General features: G+C 35.1%; 1 protein-coding gene and 1 long non-coding RNA gene across 2 annotated transcripts; both read right to left on the reverse strand.

Moving 5' to 3' along the window:
• Window positions 1–3,856: 3,856 nt before the first annotated feature.
• On the reverse strand, window positions 3,857–6,078 carry LOC146933699 (uncharacterized). Its single transcript, XM_085708408.1, has 2 exons — window positions 5,918–6,078; window positions 3,857–5,345 (listed from the first exon to the last, which is right to left on the reverse strand). Exon 2 carries the CDS (start codon window positions 5,343–5,345, stop codon window positions 4,020–4,022), a length of 1,326 nt encoding a protein of 441 aa, XP_085564534.1. The 5' UTR covers window positions 5,918–6,078; the 3' UTR covers window positions 3,857–4,019.
• Window positions 6,079–24,190: 18,112 nt separating this feature from the next.
• Window positions 24,191–24,655, reverse strand: LOC146933700 (uncharacterized). The gene is made up of 2 exons (XR_015008431.1): window positions 24,602–24,655; window positions 24,191–24,524 (listed from the first exon to the last, which is right to left on the reverse strand). It is a non-coding gene; the product is annotated as an uncharacterized LOC146933700 (long non-coding RNA).
• Window positions 24,656–25,540: the final 885 nt, after the last annotated feature.

Below are 25,540 nucleotides of genomic sequence, written 5' to 3' on the forward strand. Positions count from 1 at the left end.
TCTGAGGTAAATTTTCGAGGACGAAAATTCTATAAGTTGGGGAGAGTTGTAACACCCTCCTTTTATTTAATTATTTTTATTAAGTTAGAGTCTATTTATGTGATTTATTTATATATATGAGGTGTTAATATTTTATTATGTGGCATTATTATATTATTTATTAGAATATGAGAATTATTAGTGTAAGTAGAATTGGAGGTTAGAATAGAAAGAAGAATAAGTTATTGGGCCTAAATAGATTTAGGAATAGTGATTAGTATTATAAATAAGGAAGCTCAGGTTAGAAAAAGTTTTTACGTTAAACCACTTTTTGGAGAAAGAGGAGAAAGAGGAGAACTCAGAGAGAGAACCCTAGGAACGAAGAACGCTGCTTTTTGATTTTAGAAAAACAATCTAAGGTAAGGGTGAGACTATCTTTCACTAATATTAAGTCTGTGAATCATTAGATTGCATCTAACAAATTATAGGATGAGTTTGTGAAGATTTAAGGATTAGGGTTTGAGTGGGAAATTGATGAATAGATGATGGAAAACTGAGAATTGATGATTAGGTGTTTTTTTTTAAACTACTTTCTGTTATTTATTTATTTATTTATTCTTGTAGTTGTTTTCTTTCGAGATGCTGATATGTTCTTCGACTTTGGCCTTACGTTTCTGAGTCATTGTTTTGCTTAAATTCTTCATTTTTATTATCTATATTTTAGACTAAAGTGACTACTGTGTAATATACCTATACTAATCCTATCGTGTCACTGTTACTTTATTTTCAACCTCTGTATCAACTTATAGTGTGGAACTAGTCATACACAATGGCGATATTGGGAACTAAATTATAGGAACATGAGTTTGAAGTAAAATTAAGAAATCTGAAATCATACCAGTGGAGTCCATGAAATAACATGTAATTATATTCAGTAATGTTTAAATCTTGGTGAAGGAAGAATTTAATTACAGTATATAGAGTATATATAGGGTTGGTATATGATACTTTGGCACTTTAATAGAGTTTTAATTTTCCTTCTTGTGCTTGAGTATAGCTCACGGTTCACATTCATTAATATAGATGATCTAGAAGTTTTAATTTTGATGAATGTACAAGTTTTTATGACTATTTCATTTGGTTTAATGATATGATTATGACCTTTATTTTAATTTGTATCACTTGCAACGTCTTTGGTCATCAGGAATATATAGGAGTACAAGTTTTTAATTTCATTGTTTATCTATAGCTAATAGCTAAGTAATTTCACCAGTGTAACCTTCTTAGGAAGAAATTATTGAGTTGAATTGTTTAAATATATGAGCGATATTGAATTTACTAGTAAATACAATAATTTTTGGGAAAGGGCTGAACTAAACTAATTCTTTTGTTCAGGGTCTCTAAATAGATTCAACTTATGAATTATGTCGAATTCTCAATTATAAGTTCAGCTGCTGCAATTTTAGTTGTTTAAAATCCTAAACTTTAAGCTTATTAGTTTAAGGGGGTTTTAGTAATCGAGGTAAGGGAAGAAGTTGCGTTTAAGAATATGCAGATTTCTGTGTACTGCAGTGAGGTTTAATTAGCTAGCCACCGTAAATGATTAGTTTGATTTGGAATTATAACATAGGGATACTAATATAGAGTTAGAAATTAATATGATGATTTAATATTGAATTTGGTTGACGTTATTTGTTAGGTGACCACATAACTAATCCCATCAATAATTCCATATATGTCGTACACTAATATATGTGTACATGCCCTTCAAGCTACTTACTGGATTTATACTTATATATAGCATATGTGTACATGTTTTGTGATAGATTTCTAGTAGATTACATGAAGTTGCCGAAGTCAATTAATTTCCCTGTATATACAATTGTGTGCGGCGAAGAATAATTGCTGCTATACGAATTATAATGAACCTATTGAGATGATACTTATCATGAAAAATTGTTCCTATTGTCTTTAGTTGATGTATTGCTTAAATATGTGTTATATAAAGATGTGTTATTTGAAGATGTATGATTTAATGATAATTTTAAAAAGATGTGTTGTATAATGAAGTGCTATTTGGAAGATGTGTGATTTAAATATGTGTTATTTATGATGCTTATGTTGATGCGATGTTTAAGATGTTGATGTTTATCATTTGATACTGTTAAGTTATGATGCTGATATGATGTGACTTTATAAGTGTTGCATATGTTGTTGTTGATCTTATTTAAGATGTAAATGTCGGTCTAAGTCAAAGAGTTTGTTAAGTCGTCGAGTCGTTATGAAGTCATCAAGTTGTTAAGATGTTATGTTGTCAAGATGTTAAGATGTCATAGATGTTCATGAAGTTTCTAAGACGTAAGATGTTGAGTCCATGCATACTCATTTAAAGATGAGGGCTCATGCCCTGGAGCTTTTGCTCAACCACGACGATGGAGCTTTTGCTCAACCAGAGACGAGGGCTCATGCCCTAGGAGCTTTTGCTCAATAGCGACGAGGGCTTATGCCCTAGGAGTATATTTATGCTCATAAGCGACGAGGGCTTATGCCCTAGATTGGTACCACATGCATTTGCATTTTCATGATGATTCAAGATGGTTTAAGACGTTAAGAGTTGCATAGTCAAGTCTAGATGCATTGTCAAGTCAAGTTGTTAAGTTGTGATGTTTTAACGAATTACTTTGTGATGCCTTTTAGTATGATGATATGCGACGATGATTGTGACTGCTGTATGATGATATATTGCTAAGATGAAATGATGATGTCTATGTATTTGATTATAATTGTTAAATTATAAGATGTTTATGTTGTTAAATGTAATTTATGATTTATATACTTAATATTATTGTTTGAGAAATCTCACCCCTTCTGCTTGAAAATGTTGCTCTTCGTATGGGTAACTTGCAGGTAATCAAGATTAGCTGCGGCCGTGGGTGACTATCTCTCACTGTGTCCTTAGGTGCTCTGATACGTAACGGGATGGGAATTTTAATACTATTTTCTGTTCCTTTACGTATTGCTTTTGAAGTTTAAGAATTATTATTGAACTAAGAATTTATGAGATCATTTAAGATGAGGCCTGCGTGCCGAGACTATTTCTATTGTTAAACTAAATCCGCTGCGAAGTTTTTAAATATTATGTTGATGAATTTTTGAAGGATAAATTATTATCTATTTTGTTAAGATTTTATGAATAAAGAGATGTAGCATTCCGTTTATGTGAATTACTCTGATAATTTATTATGAAATTTTTATGTTGGGAAAACGGGGTGTTACATGAACTGGATTTATGAAAAATTTCAGACAAATTCACTAAGCATTGTGCTTATGAATATTGACAGTTCATGTTTGAGGACTTGATTCATTAGGCTCAGATTGGGGTATCAGATACTCGCTCTTCTCACAGGTAGGCTTTATGTGGTCAAGTAGGTTACTCTCAATTCAAAAAGTGCCTTGATCCTTTCCATGCTTTCAAACAATTCAAAATGATTATCAGATTTAACATAACTAAAACAAGTTAGACGGTGATTATCGGTCTCCAGCATATATACAACAGATTGAAGCTACCTCACATTTATGTTAAGTACTAAGTGGTTCAAAAATATTTATGTTTATGAAAAGAATTAAATGATATATATTTTGTGCAAAGTACAAGTTTCAAATTCTTATTAAAAACCTAGAATAACAGGAAACCAATACCTTGGCTTTACGCTTTCTCACAAGTAATATCATTATCACTCACCTGCTTTTGCTCAAACATGGCTCCATGGAGCACTTTAAAATTTATTGTTCATGAGCAATTTTCTTTTGAGAGACACAAGCAAGATGTAAACAAAAAAATTCATCCAAAGCATAAGTTAAAAACCAAAAAGCTAAGTTATTAAACCACAATAATATAAAGTACTAAAGTATCAGGTCGAGCACTAAAAACCACAATGCTCGAAGAGTACAAAAACAACCAAATTAAATAAGTTCCAACATGAAATAAAGAAACATAAGTTCGAAAGCAAAAATAAAAACATCACTAAAAATCCATGATATCACTGATCATCCTCTCCATCATCATCCATATCCAGATCCACGTCCACATACAAATCATCATCTTCACCTCCAGCATCAGCATCAGGTGTAGCCTCATCATCCATAGCAACTGCCACCCCCACATAAGGACCTGGCCTGCCCTCAGGCCAGTGAACATAGCTCTGGTACTGGTCAGGTGTCATAACCGGGTAATCAGCATTCCCCGGATACATGTGAGCATTGTAGAGGTCCTGATGAATGCCCATGTTGCTCCTATAGATTGCCTCGTTCTGATCCATCAAGAAGTTATTCTGGTCCCTCACATACTGGTTATGCATTTGTTGCTCCAGCATGAAAGTCTGAAAACCTGAAAAATCAAAGGAACCAGGGCCCTCAGATGGGCCACCCTCATCATCAGAAAAGTGGCTTTGGGAACATCGCTGCTCTCTCTTCTCCCAGGTGCGGATAGAAGTGTCAGTAATGGTCCCCTCAATGTCTTCATCAAAGGGTCCAGTAATGGCTACTCCATGGGCCTTAAGCAAGGCCATGATAAGTCCGGGATAGAATAGTGCAACCTTCTTAGCACCGGTGGCAACCTTCAACGCCACAGCCTTCAGCTCATTGGCTATTATGCGAGCAATATCAACCTTTACTTTCTTCATAATACACCAGATGAGTGGTAGGACAACTTTTGGGGCATCGGATGTATGGGCTCGGGGTAAAGCATTGTGGACAAGAAATTGGAACACTAAGCAGGCCTTAGCATTCATCTCTTTGGTGAGTGCATGCCTTATCTCTCCCCTATCATTCTTCACAAAAAACCTACCCTTGTTCATGATGTCCCGCTCAATTTGCTCATAGGTCCAGTTTCCTTGAGCATTTCTCTTAGCATAAGTACATAAAGGAAGGATAGTTGGATCAGGTGAAGGTTCAAGGACTAAGGGATTGCCTAGAAATTCATTGATTGAATCCCTATCAAAAGGGATTTGCTTCCCTCTCACATATGAAGTCCAAGAAAAAGCATCAGCAAGGGTGGTGGGTGAGGCATCAGGTGTAGCATTGCAATAGAACTCCTTTACTAAATCAGTGTTAATCTCAGTTGTAGGATAAAGGAGTTTATGCCACTTACGATCAGTGAAAATGTAGAGGAGGTCACAATGTTCACCATCGGGGTGAATGTCAAAAGTTTTCTCGTGCCAGGTTTTGTATTGAGCCATCTTCTTAAACCTAGCAGAGTGGACAGGGGTGGGAAAACGGTTTGGGGTTACAGGTGTAGCAGAGGTTGAGGCACCTTTGCCTCTAGGACGTTTGGTCCCGGTGATTTTGTCTTGGTTCTTAGGTGCCATCTGCAAAATAACCAGGAAATACCAACATATTGCATAGGAAATATTAGCACAAACTGGAATTTATCATTTAAAAACATCAAAAATTTTGAAAATCTGGGCAAGTATGAAGAACCACGCTAATAGCGCCTGCCACGCTAATAGCGAAAATTTCTGGAAAAATTTCGCTATTAGCGTAGATTTTGCTATTAGCGTATTTCTTCGTTCCTGCAATTTTCAAATTTTCAAAATCTTTGTTCCTGCAATTTCTCAGCACAAACCAGCAAATTTTAACCCTAAGTTTCATCCTATGTCTCTACAACACACTAGAATCTTGAAAAGGAATCAAAATCACAACAATTGCACACAAATCATTCAAACCCCTGTTTTATTGAAAAATTTACAAATGGGTCATAGATCCAAAACAGAATGTTTGTTGCATGTGGGTTATGATTCTTGTTCCTTTTCAAACTATAATCAAGGAAGAACAATCTCTACTCACAAATCAAAACTCTAACCCTAACCTAACCATTTAATCATGTCAAAATATGGATTTTTCTCAAATTTAAAACAAGGAAAGGATGAGAAGATCAAACCTGTTAATGCAGAGAGAAGCAACACAAATGCAAGATGGGATGATGCAAAATGAATGCTTGACTTGAATTGACCCAAAATGGAATGGGTTTGATTTCTAGGGTTAGTGAGTGGGAGATAAGTTTTTGTGTGTGGTTATGAGAAAATGAAGGAATGAAACCGTAAAAAGGGAAAAATGAGGAGTTGTGGGAAGTTAAGGGGAGTTAATCCCCTGGGCCCACCAAATTTTTTTTCTCCCACGCTAAACTCACGCTATTAGCGTAGCTTTCTGGAGCTCCCACGCTAATAGCGAAAAATACGCTAATGGCGTGAGGCTTCAGGATCAGTTTTTCAAAGTTGTTTCATTTTTTGCTTTCAATGCTAATGTACTACTACTATATGCAATAAACATAAAAATACTTACAAACTGGGTGTGCCTCCCAGCAAGAGCTTGTTTTACGTCATGAGCTCGACGCATTTTGAAGAAATCATGGTTCAATTAGTGAAATCGTCGACAAACACCGATCAATTTCACCACCGAAATAGGGCTTAAGCCTTTGCCCATTAACAGTCCAGTTGGCTTTTGTGACTGGGTCCTCAAGTTCAACAGCTCCATATGGTTTGACCTCTTTAACCATGAAAGGTCCGGACCACTTAGACTTCAATTTTCCCGGAAACAGTCTTAGTCTGGAATTGAAAAGTAACACCATTTGCCCCGGCATGAATTGTCTCAGAATGATCTTCTTGTCATGATACTTCTTGGTCCTTTCTTTGTAGAGCTTTGAAGATTCATAAGCTTGATTTCGCAATTCTTCAAGCTCATGCATTTGAACTTTTCTTCTTTCACCGGCCTTCTTTTGATCAAAGTTTAGGAACTTCAATGCCCAAAATGCTTTATGTTCGAGCTCGACCGGTAAGTGACAAGATTTGCCATATACCATTTGGAAAGGAGTGAGGTCTATAGGAGACTTGTATGCAGTCCTATATGCCCACAAAGCTTCATCAAGTTTAGCCGACCAATCCTTCCGAGATTTAGAGACCGTCTTCTCAAGTATTCGTTTGACCTCTCGGTTGGAAACTTTGGCTTGTCCATTTGTTTGCGGATGATACGGTGATGCTACCTTGTGCTTGACTCCATAATGATCTAGTGCTTTGGCAAGTTGTGCATTGCAAAAGTGTGACCCTCCATCACTAATAAGAACTCTTGGTGTACCAAACCGGGTGAAAATATTCTTCTTTAGGAACTTCACTACCGTCTTGCTATCGGCTTTAGGCGATGCTACGGCTTCCACCCACTTTGAAACATAATCAACAGCGACCAAGATGTACTCATTGGAATATGAAGAAGGAAAGGGGCCAACAAAATCTATACCCCAACAATCGAACACTTCCACTTCAAGGATGAGTTGTAGAGGCATCTCATTTCTCTTTGACATTGATCCGGTTCTTTGGCATTCATCACAATTCTTGCAATGTAAATTGGCATCTTTGAATAGAGTTGGCCAATAGAACCCGGATTGAAGTACCTTTGCGGCTGTTCTCTCCCCGTTGAAGTGACCTCCATAGGGTGAATTGTGACATTGCCATAGGATCTTCTTTGCCTCTTCATCATCCACACACCTACGCAAGAGATTGTCCGCTCCAATTTTGAACAAGTAAGGCTCATCCCACACATAGTGGTTAGCATCATGGAGGAACTTCTTGCGTTGTTGCCATTCAAAATCTTCCGGAATGAACCCGGTTGCTTTGTAGTTCACCATGTCGGCAAACCACGGTCTCACATTGATTGCAAGCAACCTTTCATCGAGAAATTCTTCACAAACTTCCAGTTCATTCTTGGTTACCTCATTGTTTGTCAACCTTGAAAGGTGATCAGCTACAAGATTCTCCGTGTCTTTCTTATCTTTGATCTCTAAGTCAAACTCTTGAAGCAACAACATCCAACGGATGAGCCTTGGCTTTGAGTCGGACTTAGTAAGGAGATACTTGATAGCTGCATGGTCAGTGTAAACAACAATTTTGGAACCTACAAGGTAAGAACGAAATTTCTCCACTGCATAAACTATTGCAAGTAACTCTTTTTCAGTTGTGGCATAATTGATTTGTGCCTCATTTAAAACCTTACTTGCATAGTGAATAGCATGAAAAATTTTGTCCTTACGTTGACCCAAGACCGCACCAACAGCATAATCACTTGCATCACACATTAATCCAAAATTTAAATTCCAATTAGGAGCAATGATTATTGGTGCAGTGGTCAATCTTTCTTTCAAAGTTTCAAATGCTAAAAGACATTCATTATCAAAAATAAAAGACTTATCTTTGTTGAGCAAGTTGCTCATAGGCTTTGCTATCTTTGAGAAGTCTTTAATGAATCTCCGGTAAAATCCGGCATGACCAAGAAAACTCCGAACACCTTTGACATTCACCGGTGGTGGAAGCTTTCCAATAACATCGACCTTTGCTTGGTCTACCTCAATACCCTTAGCAGAAATCTTATGACCAAGGACAATACCCTCGGTAACCATGAAGTGACATTTCTCCCAATTGAGCACCAAGCTAGTTTCAATACACCGCTTCAGCACGGTATCCAAGCTATTCAAACACATATCAAATGACAAACCGAAAACTGAGAAATCAACCATGAACATCTCCATGCATTTACCAATAAAGTTGGAGAAGATTGCTTGAACACACCGTTGAAAAGTTGCGGGTGCATTACACAAGCCAAATGGCATTCTTCGATAAGCAAAAATACCAAAGGGGCAAGTGAAAGCCGTCTTCTCGTGATCATCTGGGTTCACGGCGATTTGATTGTAACCGGAGTAACCATCTAGGAAGCAATAAAAGGATTGACCGGAGAGTCTTTCAAGCATTTGATCCATGAAGGGCAAGGGGAAGTGATCCTTCCTTGTTGCTTGATTGAGTCTTCTATAATCTATACACATCCTCCATCCGGTGACGGTTCTAGTTGGGATCAACTCATCTTTATCATTAGTGATCACCGTCATTCCTCCTTTCTTGGGAACTACTTGAACCGGGCTTACCCAAGCACTATCTGAGATAGGATAGATCATGCCGGCTTCAAGCAACTTCACTACTTCCTTTCGCACCACCTCTTTCATGTTTGGATTTAAGCAGCGTTGTGGTTGTGCTACCGGCTTGTAGTTTTCTTCCATCATAATCTTGTGCATACAATAAGATGGACTTATCCCTTTCAAGTCGGATAACTTCCACCCTATCGCTTCCTTGTTGGCCTTGAGGACCTCTACCAACTTTGTTTCTTCATTGATGGACAAGGAGCTACTAATGATCACCGGTTTTGTACCATCTTTCTCAAGAAAAACATATTTCAAATTAGATGGTAAAACATTTAATTCTACCTTGGTGTCATCAACTTTTGCTTCTTCCTTGGATTCTTCTTTCAAATCTTCAAGTATGGCTTGATTAGGAAGAACCTCCTTCAAGGAATCTAGCTCCTTCAAATACTCTTCAATGGCTCTTGCTTCGTCTTCATCAATAGCATTGAGTGCGTCCACCAAAGCACTCTCAAGGGGTGTTCTATTGTGCAATTGCTTCCGAGTAGTCAAAATGACTTTTTTGGTTGCATCCATTTTGAAACATGCACCCTTGTCTTTCGAGTACTTCAAGGCTTCCCGGATGTTGAAAGTAACCTCTTCATCATTTACCTTGACCTTCATGATATTATCATCAAGATCAATCATCATCCGAGCCGTTTGCATGAAATTCCTTCCCATTAAGATAGGCACATCCTCATCTTCTTCGACATCCATAACCACAAAGTCAGCCGGAAAAATAAATTTGTCCACTTTAACCAGAACATCTTTGGCCATACCTAGTGGTTTTGCAAAGGATTTGTCGGCCAATTGCAATATCATCCTAGTCCGCTTTATACAAAGGTCGCCAACTCTTTTGGCAACGGACAAAGGCATGAGATTTATGCTTGATCCAAGATCAAGTAGTGCTTTACCTACATGTGTTGTGCCAATAGCTACCGGTAGAGTGACTCTTCCCGGATCTTGCTCTTTCTTAGGCAACGTTCTTTGAATAATAGCACTACAATTGGCATCAATTTGGATCGTCTCTTCATCGTTGATTCTTCTTTTCTTGGAAAGGATATCTTTCATGAATTTCGCATAGACCGACATTTTCTCCAAGGCTTCTGAGAATGGTATATCAATTTGCAACTTCTTGAAGAGTTCAAGAAACCTTGCGTATTGCCGCTCTTTGTCTTTCTTTGATGGAGCATGTGGGTATGGTAAGTGTTGAGCCACCACTTGCTTCTCAACTTCTTGTTTCTTCCCTTTATCTTTCCCCACATCTTTCTTCTTCCTCTCCATCTTCTCTTGTTCCACTAGTTCTCTTTTTTGATTTTTTTTCTTTTTCAACTAATTCTTCTTTATTCTTTATATACACTTCCTTCTCTATCTCTACAACATCCTCCTCGAACTTCTCTTTATCCTCCTCATTGACAACTTCATCATCCTTCTCTTCAACAACAATATCTTCACCTACCCATTTACCTACTACTCTACCACTCCTTGTAGCAATAGCTTTTGACTGCTATGCTTTGTGATGCTCCTTATTTGGTTGAGTGTTAGCGGTGAAAGTTCCCACTTGCGGAGGACCTTGAGCCATTTGTTGTGCTAACTGACCAACTTGCGTTTCAAGGCCTTTGATGGACGCGTCGGTATTTTTCTGGTTAGCCATGGACATTTGCATGAATTGCTTCAAAGTTTCTTCGGTGCTTTGGGAATTGTTAGGTTGTTGGGGGTTATTTTGTGGTGGAAATTGGTATTGATTATTGAATGGTTGTTGGAATTGAGGGTAAGGTTGTTGGTAGAAGTTTGATTGTGGATATTGGTAGTTATTGTTGTAAGGTGCTCTCCATGGTCTTTGAAAGTTTTGATTGGCCGGATATCTTCCTTGAAAGTTGGAAGTACCCGGATTTTGGGATTGTTGTGAGGTTTCGGCTTGTTATGGTTGGTTAGGTCTTTGTTGGTTTCCCACATAGTTGACCTCTTCCTCTTCAAAAGAACCGGGTGCGGGACAATAGCCGGTGGGATGATCCCCCGTACAAAGTCCACAAGTATTGACTTGAGCGGTTCCTCCTTCTTGCTTGAGAGATTCAAGAATTTGTTTTGGCATAGCTCTCATCTCCTTTTGCATAGCTTCTATTTGTTGAGTGAGAAGCTTATTTTGAGCCAAAACCGCATCATTTGCTTCTAGTTCAAGGATACCGGCTTTCCTTTGTTGAGGATTCCGGTTGTGAGAAGATTTTCTTGTGTTGAGAGCCATTTGGTTAATGATTTTGACAGCATCAGCTGGATTTTTCATAGCAATAGAACCTCCAGCATTTGCATCTAGCATCGTCTTGGACATGTCTTGAAGCCCTTGACGAAAAAGATATAGTTGCATTTGGCTATCAAAACCATGCTTTGGACAATTCCTTAGCAATGATTTATAGCGCTCCCAAGCTTCACAAAGAGACTCACTTTGGCCTTGAGCAAAAGTTGTAATTGAAGTTTTAGCCTCAAGATGCCTATCCTCCGGAAAGAATCTTTCTTGAAACGCTTTTTCTAGCTCAGTCCAGTCTTCCATCAAAGAAGTTGGTTGATCAATATACCACTCCTTTGCCTTCCCGATCAAAGAATGAGGAAACAATTTCATAAACATACCCTCTTCCTCATTTTCCTTCAAACCAAGTGTCCCGGCGATACCATAGAAGTTGGTTAAATGTCTATATGGATCCTCATGATCCATACCGGTAAACTGGTTATGAGTTATCAAGTTTATCAACCCCTACTTCAGCTCAATTGATTTGGCATTTTGATTTCCAAGATTAGCTAGCCTCCTCGGACTAACCCACATTGGTAGAGCATCATTTTCACCTTCATTAGCCATGACTACTTCTGGTTCACTCCTTGGAGATGATAGTTCAGAAGAGTGTGAAGAACCACTAAGTGAAATAGTATGCACCGAACCGGAAGGAGAAGGAATAAAAAGTAAGGATTCCGGCTGAGCCAGCCTGGCTAATCTCCTAGCTTCCTTTGCTTGCTTCCTAAGTAACCTAGCAGTTTTCTCAATCTCAGGATCAAATTGTAGGTCTTCTTTAGCAACGGTACCTCGCATTAACAAAGTTCACCAAGACTATACCAGGTGGTTAGCATAAAAAAATAATGAATGATATAGGTATATGCATGAAAGAATTTTGTGCAAAATTTGACTTAACATGACAAAATTGTTTCAATACTTATGACAAAAATTTCCGTTACTCCCCGGCAACGGCGCCATTTTGATGTAGAATTTCTACATGTCATATAACTATGTACACGTGAGTATATATAGGATCGTTTCCACAGGGAGTTACGTTAATCATAAGCATTTTCACAATAGTTCACATTAAGGGTTTGGATATAAATTGTTTGTTTGTAACACTATATCCACAGATGACATAAAAGTAAAAGCGAGAGGAGATTGAACTATTTCGCTTGCGGTATAAGATAACAACCAAGCATAACAGCAGCAATCTCTCGATCGATTAACAGACTCTAGCTTTAGAACCAATATTATCACAATCATTTCTACAACATCCTTCGTGTCCAAAGCGACATCGTTATTTCTAAGTTAGCGTTTAAACATTCGTGTCCAAATTCCTTAAACGATAACAAAGTCGATCGGATAACTTAATCGACCGTGTCCAGCCTGATTAAGTATCCGAAAGCATTAAGTTCTTGATTAAAAGCAATTATCAAAGGTTTACAAACTTGTCAATAGTGTTATAACATAAGATAGATTGTTATTATAGTTCTAGATTCAAGAGTTTGTGTCCAAATCATCTTGAATCTCTTTGAAAGCATTAAACATAATAATAACAACAATATTGAATCATTAAGCTAGAACCTTATGTATTAAAAGATCAAAAGATTACATAATAGCTTGTTTGATTACCTCAATACTACAAGAGTAGATGATAGCTACACATAGACATGTAAACTATGCAAGAGATGAAGGAAAGATGAAGATTCCATGTCAAGATCCTACGTATCCGAAGTGATCTTGAGTTGAATCTACTCCTCAACAACTTGCTTTGTGTTTCTCTCTTGAAATAGCTCTAACCTCTCTCTTAGAATGTATGAAAATATCTTAATAAAACAGTGAATGACCTAAAAGAGAGGTAAGAATGCTATTTATATGGGCCTGTGTTTTTGTACCTACGCTAATAGCGCCATTTACGCTAATAGCGTGGTATGTCGGCCTATAATCTGGCCAATGGGCTGTTGCCACGTTGGCCTTACCCTGCTTCTACGCTCCAGCCACGCTAATGGCGTGGCTTTCTGGACTCTTTACGCTAATAGCGTGTCTCACGCTAATGGCGTGTTTCTTCATGGCCTGCTACGCTCCAGGTACGCTATTAGCGTATCTTTCGGGAGTGATTACGCTAATAGCGTAGATTACGCTAATAGCGTGTTGCTTCACAAGTGCTCCAGATTCACGCTCCAGGTGCGCCATTGGCGTACCTTTCTGACCTTGGGCTTTTCTTCCTCACGCTAATAGCGTAGGACACGCTAATGGCGTAGCTTCCTTGAATTTTGACTTTTCTTGCTCCTTGCTTGTATTTTCCTGCACAAAAAGGGTAGAATAAGGCTCAAAAGCATAAATGACATATTAACACAATATTTGGAGTTTTCCATAGAGAATCTTGCAAAACAAGTCACTAAAATGCCTAAACTCCTATATGAAATATATCACTTTTAAACACTTATCTGTCATTTCATTGCAATATGGTTTTATTTTCCTTTTTTATGCAATTTTTGTTTGATTCATATTACAGAATCAACTTTGATCAATTATTGACTAAACCAATGACTAGGTCGTCAACAATATAGATCTAGAGACATGACTGTTCTTTTTACATTGATTTTGACATATTATTTGAAAGGGTTAAATATGTGATTCATCCTTGCAAATAGGGGTCGCTTAAAATTTCGTCCCTGTATTCGTTAATCCTTGTTTTTTGCCATTGCAATGTTTAATCAGTTAAAATTTCGTCCCTTGACCAACTTAATCACTGCCACGTCATCTGTTAAGTGACGTGGCACTGCTAATTGGTTAATTCACTTGCTGATTCATCAAAAACTCACGTGAACGGACGAAAATACCCCTATGAATTTCAGGCAACTGAGAAATTACCAATATACCCTCCACATATCATGAACCCAGAATCCAGAAGGCACAACAACTTCAATAACATGTTTTCCAAGTCCAGGTTGTACCCTTTTAGACATCCCCCAAAGCCAAACAGACCCATCATCACCAACACAACACGAAACACTATAATGCTCTCTTCTTTCTATCGTTTTTCTCTTTCACGTTCCCTGACTTCTCTCTCTCTGATCTAGTTGCACTGAAGGCGGAGGAGATGAGAAGTTCGATTGAGGTGGTGAAATGAGGTGGAAAGGTTGATGATGATGGAGGATGGTGTTGTTGGAACAGACGACGGCGGTGATGAATGAATTTGCTGGCCGTGGTGGTCAAATATGAGACTATTGGAGAAGAAGGAGGAGACGAGCGTGATGCTTCCATGAGGCGGAGGTAGTCAAATCTGAGAGTACCGGAGAAGAAGGATGAGACTGTGACTGGTGAGAGCTCAGCGGCGACGGCGGTGATGAGGACAGTGATGACCGTGGTTGTGGTGGGTGAGAAGGATCTGAACCGTGGTTGCGGTGGGTGAGAAGGATCTGAGAAGAAGGTTGAGTGGTGGTGGAGGCCGGCATGGACGGTGAGGATGTCGGAAGGAAGAGAGGGGAATGGTGTGGGTTCGTATACCACGGTGGTTGTTGGTAAGCCGAGTGCTCCATGTGTTTCGTCGCCGAAACGCTTGATTGAACGTGTTTCTGATTGTTTAGTTTGATTGAATGTGTTTGTGATTGTTTAGTTTGCTTTAATGTGTTTGTGATTGAATGTGTTTGTGATTGTTGTAGGAGATTACTGATTGTGTTTAGTTTGTGTTTTATTTGGTGATGGAGGGGAACATGATTTGAGATGGTGGGAACGTGATTTGTTTCTGGAAAATTGAAGATGAACAGTGCAGAGGGCACCATATGCATTGTTCAACGGAAGAAGAAGGATAATGAGGGTATTTTTGTCCATTCCCATGCCCTTTTACTAATCAGATGACATGACAGTTATTAACTGGGTCAAGGGACGAAATTTTAACTGATTAAACTTAGCAATGGCGAAAAACAAGGATTAACGAATACAGGGACGAAATTTTAAGCGACCCCTATTTGCAAGGATGAATCACATATTTAACCCTATTTGAAACTATTTTACCATTTTATAATATTTATTTGGATGATATGAGTTTATTTGCTGATTCATATGTATAGATGAACTTGGAGAAAGAGAGAGTATGTCAAAGTCTTTTTTTTTTTTTTTTTTTAAGAAGTTAAAATAAAATTTATTAAAATGTCAAAGTTAATATGTGTATATGCCCTATAGTCACAGTTCATTTGACACGGTCGGTATATGACACCTATACCTATACCTCTGCTTTTGAATGAATGAATGTATTATGTATGTATTTTACTTGGATAGGTTCCGTTCCCATTTTACGAGCTTATTAGGAAAAAAAAAAAAAGAACCGCTAACTGTACGGAACAAGAAATGTGTTAAACATGCCAAAAATACATATTGTCAAACCTTATAATCATGTCTTCCAATCCAATGCAACTATAACAAAAATACATCGAAAGAACTTTCGAGGGCTGAAGTTTTGACAAGAAGTAGTCATTCTTAAGTTAAAGATGCTCACAGACATACACTACATTTATTTATTTTTCATGTGATTATTTTTCATATATAGTAGACAATGTTTCTCAATTCTCATGATTTTGATACTGTTATGGAGAAAGACATTGCTTCCTTCCATATTACAACTTACTTTATTCAATAACAATGATTTTGACACAGTTGATCAGGTCCAAATGCATATAAGTCTACCCATTATCGAAAACACGGAGGTCGTCTAAATTCCACTAACAATGTTCAAAACCTCAAATTAAAGATCATAGAAAAAGAGAAAGAAAATACCCAACTAAATAAATCAAACAAAATGAAAACAATATTACTACTTATAACAAAACATCAATTAAAAAACCAAATTATAAAATGACATAACAATTACCATTAAAAACAGAAGTGCAGAAAGCAATAGCGAAAGACCCGTATGGGGAATTTGAGAAAGAAATAGGGGAAATGTTTAACACAAAAAGCATCAACATAAACTCATACAAACAACAACCAATAGACTTGGATAATACAAGTAGAAATCCCAGTATTTTTTTTTAAGGAAAAATCCCAGTATTTATTCTTAAACTAAAACCCATGACAAATTTAAAGGACACCATCAGTCAATTAACTTAGTTATTCTCTTTGACCAAAAGCAGGGATGGCCTTATATATATATATATATATATATATATATATATATATATATATATATATATATATATATATGGGTTTGCCAGAACCCACCCACTAGTTTTTATGTGGGAGTGTTTTAGCAAAGTTACACATTAGGGTGTATTTAACCACTTTTTAGTTATTCACTTGCTAAAACACTCCGTCTAAAAAATAAGTGGGTGTATTCTAGCAAATGCCTATAGGATTTGCTAGAACACACCCACTTGTTTTTTTTAGAAGGTGTGTTATAGTAACATACACCTTAAGGTGTATTTATTAACTTTTTAGTTATAACTTGCTAAAACACTCCCATATAAAAACTAGTGGGTGTGTTCTAGCAAATCCCATATATATATATATATATGGGTTTGCTAGGATACACCCACTAGTTTTTATTAAGGTGTGTTTTAGCAAAGATATAACTAAAAAATTGTTAAATACACCTTAAGGTGAATGTTGCTAAAACACACCTTCTAAAATATAAGTGGGTGTATGTTAGCAACTCCTATAGGCATTTGTTAGGATACACCCACTGATTTTTTAGAAGGTGTGTTTTAGCAAGTTATAACTAAAAAGTAGTTAAATACACCTTAAGGTGTATCTTGCTAAAACACTCCCACATAAAAACTAGTGGGTGTGTTCTAGCAAATCCCATATATATATATATATATATATATATATATATATATATATATATATATATATATATATATATTGATAAATTGTAGTTTAGGTGTCTTTAAAAAAAATAGTTTGTTTTATTCTTGTTTTAGAGCTATTTTACTTCAAAGTATTGGTTTAGTTTTCAGAATCAAAATAATGAAGGATGATGTATTTGGATCAAGATCAAGGATAAGGAGCAAGAAAGAGAAGAAAAATAAGTGAAAAAGAGAAAGAAAAAAAAAGACAAGCACGGTCGTGCTCAACTTTGCATTGGTCGTTCTCCTCCATGCTGTGGTCGTGCAGGGCAATGTCGAATCAAAAAGCACGACCGTGCGCCCTTAAAGCACTGTCGCGCGCCTTTCGTGTCAGCAGAATCTCAAAAGCTTTCTGAGACAAGCATGGTCGTGCGCCTCACAAGCACAACCAGACACGTTATGTAGTCAGAAAAAGATGTTACAAACTCTTGGAATTTTCTAATTATTGGCTTGTAGTTCGAGTTTAATGATTTGTCTGAGGCTCTAAGCTATAAATAGGCCTCTTATCAGACTTGTAAACCATCTTGGAATATTTGTGAACTTACTCTAAATTAGGAATCAAAGTTTTACGTTGTTCTAAGTTTATTGCTTTTAGTTTTTTACACTTTACATTTTCTTGTTGTTTACTTTTCTACTCTTAATAATTCTGCACTTTACATTTCCTGTCATTTATTTTCATGCCTTTTATTTTCATTTCTCTTTATTTTAATCTCATGTTTACAATGATCATGAGTGAGTAGACTTTTCTAATCTTGGGATTGTTGGAATAATATAATCTAATGATTGAATCTTATTCAACCCAAGTCTATACTCTATTTTATTAAAATTCATTTTCTAATCTAATCTCATCATTGTTTAATCTTATAACATAATATTAAACGAAGAATCAAAAGGTGAAGTCGATATTGTTATTTCATCATAACTCAAATAGTCAAATATCAAATGAAGGACCGAAATGTGAAGTTTGATATTGGATCAAATGAGATTAAACAAAATAAACAAAACATGAGAATAGTTTTGTGAATCCTGAGATAATAAGATCGTACTTAAAGGGTCTCAATGATAAGCAACCATGAGAATAGACTTGATTATTATTGAGATACATTGATGTATTCTGAAAAGAAACATAAAATACTAAATAACACCATGTCCTTACAATTGAATTTAGAATAAAATAGAGAAATAGACAAGGAGTGTTTATAATTTAACATTAGGATGAAAACAACAATATCAGGACGCTTTTAATCTGAATTTAAACCTAGAAATCATAATTTCAAACCGCTTATTCCTTTCCAGCTAATCAAAATTAATAATAAGATCGGTAATTACTTCAACTCCCTGTGGATTGATAGTTTTGCACACTTGCGGATTCGTATCAATATTGTAAAACCCGACTTGGGTTTTGTAGTAATAATAAAAGAGATAAAATTTATAGAAATATGAATTTTCTTTGTGAGGCTTCAATACTTTCCAATCTTTGATACAAAATACAATTTTTTTAAATCAAACTTAATTATATTGCACAACATTCTAGTCCATGTGTCATGACCCAAAATTCAAAATCGTGACCAGCGCACGAACTAATACCACATAGTTCGGCAAGCTGATGACCAAAGAATTAATAAACAATTTTCAAGCTAACTTTCGATTCAATATCATGTTTACTGAAATTTCGACAGAGTAACATGTATTTTCAACATTTCGAAGATGTAAATTTTGTTCATAAACTATTATCATCAACCAGAATTTCAAAGTGACCCAACTAGATGTTTGTACAACTATATAAAAGAAACATCATATACTTCCAAATACCTGCAGATATACCGACTCAACATAAACATAAACAAAAGAGTCTTCCACGAAAGGAAGCCTACCAAAAGAGCAACAATGCAGGAACTTTGACAATGTTAGTAGCTTGCTACTCAGCTACTTCTGAATTTGGAAAAAAAAAAATAGAAGATGAAGGAGTAAGTCACAAGGACCTAGTGAGAAGACAACAACCACCATCAACTGCAAGGGAAACACACAAGGACACATGTAATTAACTTTCTCAAATTTAATGTCAATATACAAAACTAGTAACCGTATAAAATTCTATTAATCCGCAATCGTTTATACGCATGAAAATTCACACATTTGTAAATATTTCCAATTAAATAAGAATGATTCAAAGAAAATCCAATATCGTAAAGAGGTGAAAATAAGACTACAAGCTCTAAAATGAAAATCATAATAAAAGCCTTTGAAAAAATATATATACAAAACTCCATTTAGTGAAAATAATCAAAATTTGGTGAATTGAGAACTAACTCCATCTCATTGATAGCTCTTTCCTACTAAGAGTGGTCTTTCTCTTAGTGGTTGCTCCATCTAACAGATACATCTTTTCTCTCGACTCAAAACAAAATGTAAAACATTTTCAATTAGAGAGTTTATATCTCATTGATAGCCCTCTCCTCCAAATGACGACCTTTCCATAGGGGTGGCTTCATCTAACAGAGTAACTCTACCTAACCGAAATCACATATTAGGTGAACCTAGGTCGTCGTCATTATAACCATAATTTTCAAAACATCATTCTTAAAACACATGTCTAAAACCATATTTCGCAACATAAAAAAAACTTATGTTAAAATAGGTTCATCAAAACTCAATCGAAAATGTATTACTTATCCTCATAAGTAAATCCAAATCCAAATCGCATACATATTAATATCAAATCCTTTCAAAAACGCATATTTCAAACCACGCTTTACAACGTATGAAAACTAGTGCCAATATACACGAAATCAAACTTCAATTCTTTAATCCACTACTTTATAAAGCACTAGTAAGTTCAACTTGAGCATATACTAATATCAATCAGTTTTAAAATAAATAAAAAACAACGATAATATTCAAAGGTTGTGTTTCCACATTTTGAGAAATACTTTAATGTAGAAACTAAACAAAATATCAATAATAAACATAATTAAAATACATGATAATGATCGTCATCAACTCACAGTTACGACAAATTAACTAAGTGTGCTCGCCAACCACCCTAGAGAAGCATTTGAAGCATCCAACGTCATATTTGAGCATAAATAATATTTTCTCATGAATTAGGAACTCAATCTATAACTTATCTAACTATAGTTAACTATAAAATCCACATATCATCTACTCTAATTCTCTAAAATTAATTTCTAACAACTAATCATGTCTAAATATGAACTAATTGAAATGAAGTTGATATATACCTTAAAGAGCCTCATTGAGCAATTTTCAAGAGTGGGTACTTTTCTAATCTCTTGGAGCATCAACCCTAACCCCAAATCCTATCCAAGAACTCTTGTACAATTTGGGGAAAAGCTTTGTTTAGATTATAATTTAAATCGGGGGATTTGATTTGGTGATGAAATTGGATGGTTTTAAAGAATTTTTTTTGGGTGAAATGTGAGGAGAGAATGACGAGGGAAGTTGAATGGAAGAGAAAATGAGTACGAGGAAATATGTGTAAAAGCTTCTCGTGTTTCCATTTTATTATTATTATTTAATTAAGTTAATTTTTTGTTATAATATATATCTTTTAATGAAACAAACAGCACACTATGACTATGACTGTGATCCGATAACAAATAAACTCTATATTGAATTGTTGGTGCAGACATATTCTTCAACTTTTCAATATCAAGCACCTTTGAGATTTTAGGAGAAGCAAGTAAAAATCCTAGCTTGTTGTCTTTCCCCTCCAATTCCAATCAAACCTTCATCTCCTCTTTTTCTTCTTCAATGGTCATTTTCACTTTTCTCTTGAAACTCATTCCTTGCTTTCAGTCTCCTCACGATTTCTCTTTCTCCATAACTTCCTAACCTTTGGAGCCTCCCCCCTCTATATATATTATTCGCTCATCATTCTTCTTCTTTTTTCCTTCTCTTCGTTCAGCTCTTTTTTTCCCTTTTCTAAGTATTTCCTTTTTTTTTATTTTTTTTATTTCCTCCTTTTCTCAATGAGGGTAAAGCATACTGAGACTATGGCCCCGTTTGGATTGGCTTATTTTGAGCTTATGTGGGCTTATCTACTCCCATAAGTCTTTTTAAAGGTGTTTGGGTAAATAAATAAAAATAGCTTATCATATTTTCATAAGCTGCTTATGCCATATTTTAATAAGTTTAAATTTTCAGCTTACCCTCCGGCTTAACAAGGAGCTTATGAATTTATGTAACCTCCTTCGATTCTCTCTGGATCCACTTTTTCGAAACATATATTTTAATTATAATGTTAATTATCTTTGGCGGTGCATGAGTAACAAAATTGCTATATACTTATCTTAAGTAACACATGTAACTAAGATTTTTATTATTATTTTTTTTGAAGGAAGATTTTTATTATTTTTTTGTTACATAACAAAATGAAACTGTTTGTCTTTTTTTTGGTAACAAACTGTACACTAATATCTATATATATGGTAAGTTTATTTACACCTCTAATGTTAATTTTGTCTTATATGAATATTGATATTTTTTTTAAGGACGAATATTGATTATATAATTATAATTAATATATTATAATATTGTTTTTTACATCATGATTAATTTTATCAAAAAAAATCTTGATAATTGTGGTTCAATTCTTTGATTTTTTTGTTAAATTAAAAATATTTAAAATTTCGATAATTGCTTATGTAATGTCACATCCAAACACTTCAATTTATGTAAGTGTTTTTTAGTGTGCATATCCAAACATAAATAGCTTATCAAGTATAAGAGCTTATGATGTAAGCTCTAATATTATAAGCCCTAATGCTATAAGCATCTATATAAGCTGTTTATCCAAACGCGGCCTATATATGTGGTGTATTTGGGGGTGGGGGTGATGTCTTTTTACTGAAAAATCCCAAGTAAAATGTACCAATTCCACATAAATCGTATTCTTAAGTTTGGGTTACTTATCAAATAGGCTTTGGTCAAATACTACTCTAATTCCTAATTTAAGTCTCACTTGGATACCGATAATCACCTATGATTAAGTTCCGACGTTCAACATGAATATCTAAACGTCGGCAAATGAGAAATATAACGATAGAATTATTTACACTAGTAATAAATACATTCTCTCCTCTTTTAGGAATTTTGTCCACAAAATTTGGGTATCAACCTCTGATTTCTCTTATAGGCAATACTCCTAAATCAACATACTCTCTCCACATCTAAAGGTTACTTCAGATTTTTTGATTGACTTTAATTATATACATGAAACAAAATAAGAGTAAAAATGCTAGTTCAGTATTTCAGATGCATGACAATATATGGAGTATAACTTTCTTTAAATGCTTATACATTGAGGGATTTTCTCTGAAATCAATGGAAGTAATCATAAAGCTCGGTCACTAGAGCCTGGGAAAAATTGTAGTCATCATATGAATACTGAATTTCCACCAAAACTAGAGGTAAGATGAAAGGATAGCATTCAAGAAAGCATGTGTTCACATAGTCATACATGAGCGTTTATGCCTTTGCTAATCATGAACATGTTACGGTTTCTTTCAAAAAAAAAAATGAACATGTAACGGTTTTGTCTCACACAACATTGAACTTTAGGTGCGACAATTAATTTGTTGGACATTTAAGAAAACAAATCAGTGTGTAGAAACATTGTAAGGAAGAAAAGGATAAATAAATAAAGTAATTCCAACAATTGTATTGAGTAAAGTATGAATGCTCTATCACAAAGAGAGAAACAGTGAAGCCCTGTATACAGGCCTAAGACTAAGACTAATAAACCAGTAAATTTATCTAATCTTTAAGAAAACCAACTCCGTTATATATAATAACAGAAGCTAATAACAAGGGTTAGACTTCATAACCATAACATTGTAATCCACACAATCATGTTTATATCAAATATAAGTATAGACCCTGTATGAATTTCAAAGTACATAATGAGAAAAACAATAATTGATAGTATAATATTATTTCAGGTTCTGAATGATCTGGAAAAAAGACAACATTCAAAGCAACTTTTAATTTTTGAATTATTTCCTTAACGACATAAATTTCCACACCAACACAGCAACATAATAATCCTTTACTAGATTTCAACTAACCCATCTAATTCAACATCTATAATTAAAGAATTTAGTATAATTATGCAACAAATAAAATTACTAGAGTAAAACTTTAAATACTAATTATATACAGTATGCTTGTCCAATTCAATTGGTTCCCTAAATTGTTTCGTCCATTTCTAAAAATACAGTCCTCTTATTTTAACCGCAAATTCATCTCGTCAAGGTAAGAAAAACGAGAGTCTTAAAAAGTTACAATCACAAAGATGAAACAAATGTAAACATCCAAGGATATTAAAAAATGGTATTAGTAATGATCAATGATGTTGTGTAAAAATTCAAGCCTGTCCAAGGTCAAGTAGGATAACCTTAAGCATTTTTAGTTCTATATAGGACCAATTAGTTTCTAACATAATTCTGGAGTTTTGATTCACATCTCAATGTCATTAATTTCTAACATCATGTTTAATCATACAAAACTAGAATAGTCTCCACATATGCTTAATCCAACTGATTCTTAATGCTAATTATATCCTAATCCTAATAATCATAAAAACATGAGTGGAGACTATTTATGCAACTACGTAAGGAAATCTACCTATCTTAAGTCTGCCAAAGATGCCAAAACTAAACAAAATAGCTTTAAAACCAAAACAGCCCAATACAAACAATAATTACTACAAAGCACCAAAGCTGCAGATCAGAAACACACAACTATGCCTCTGGACATCAACCTAGCAGCAACAGGACACACCTAAACATAAAACTATCCTTGAAAACCAGGGGAGAATTATCCTAATCTCCCTTTAAACCACGGCTCTTTAAACCAGCTCTATGCTAGAATTATCCTAATCTCCCTTTAAATTGGAAACTAATTACGCCACTACGTACGTAAGAAAATCTACCTAACTTAAGTCTGGGAGACAGTGTAGTTTCGAACAAAAGACACGAAACAACAAATTGGGAATTGAAGACTTTTAAGAACAAGTTCAAACAAATTACAAGCAATAATCTCTCTTCAACATAAAAAACTTCCAAGTAGGATTATAGATCACACAAATTAACACAACTTATATAGCATATATAGAATTGAACATACACAAGACATATAAAGTACTTTTTAGTGGTAACATAAAAGATAATAAGTATGTATGAGTATGAGTATCACATCACTCATGTAACTCATCCTCTTAATGCAAGCAATATATAAATTGTCAATGCTAGAATAAAAGAGAAAATGCAAATAAAGCATACAATTATCTCAAATTCAAAAGCAGAATTTCACAGACAGCACATCACCAACAAAGCACTTCTTCCTACTACTGTTGTCCGCAGGTACAGTTGTTCTCGACACCGGCACCGCCACTGCCTCCACCTTTGAAGAAGAACTTCATCTAATAAACAAAATAAAACGATATAATAGTTAGTAACTGAAGAAGAGAGAAAGGAAGAGAGAAAGTGAGTGACAAACCATTAACCCATTGATGAGAATTTCAAGACCATCCTCTTGCAACCTACGCAACAAAGAACGGTGTTGAACTGGTTGTGGCTCATTAAAGTGAAGATGCATTGCGTGATGATGATGATGATGGTGATGATAGAGCACCTGAACATTGCCATTTTCATTGTTGTTGTTACCGTTTTCATTTTCTTCATTCATCATTTTTGCAACTTTGCTAGTGTGAAAGGGTTGTAGTGATGCTAGCGTATAAATAGAAGGGTTGGTATACCCTAACCCGGCCCAATAGACATCTCACTTTTCATATATAAGATAAGATTTAGAACTATGAATTAAATAACGTTCATTTATTTGCAAATTTAATATAATAATAATAATAATAATAATAATAAAGTGCCTAGCGAAATAAATGTGTACTTTGAATTAAATAATATTGACTTATTATGTTCAATTTTGTACTTTTAATTGAATAATAAATTTGTTAACCTTTTAAATAATTTAAGTTTATAAGTCTACATTATTATTTTTTGTATATTTAAATGTATTATTATAAGTTAGAATTGACATATGATATCATATATAGTAAAATTCTATAAAAAAAGTCGTATTATATATCAAAAGAGAGTTATTTGTTCTCTTGTCTGATTAAAAGTAGTAGACCAAGATAGTTATTTAAATAGGTTCATACGAAATAAGTTTTTAAATAGGCTAACAAGTCAAAGTGCGCTTTCAAAAGTCCGAGTTCAAACCTTAAAAATCAGCCTACGACAGGTCATAGACCAGACTTAGGCCTTACAAAATTTGATTGATCAGACTTAAATTTTATAAAGTCTAGGTCGACCTAATCTATTCTCGGGGGCGGAGATACGTTCCAGTCAGGGGCGGCAAGTGCATATCCCCCTTAAGTCTTGAAATGCATACCAACTATAATAAGACAAGCAGACTCGTCTT

This window comes from Medicago sativa, chromosome 4 (assembly GCF_051527215.1).
Source record: "Medicago sativa cultivar Bolivia chromosome 4, Bolivia_mono, whole genome shotgun sequence".
In the NCBI taxonomy this organism is placed as follows: Eukaryota; Viridiplantae; Streptophyta; class Magnoliopsida; order Fabales; family Fabaceae; genus Medicago; species Medicago sativa.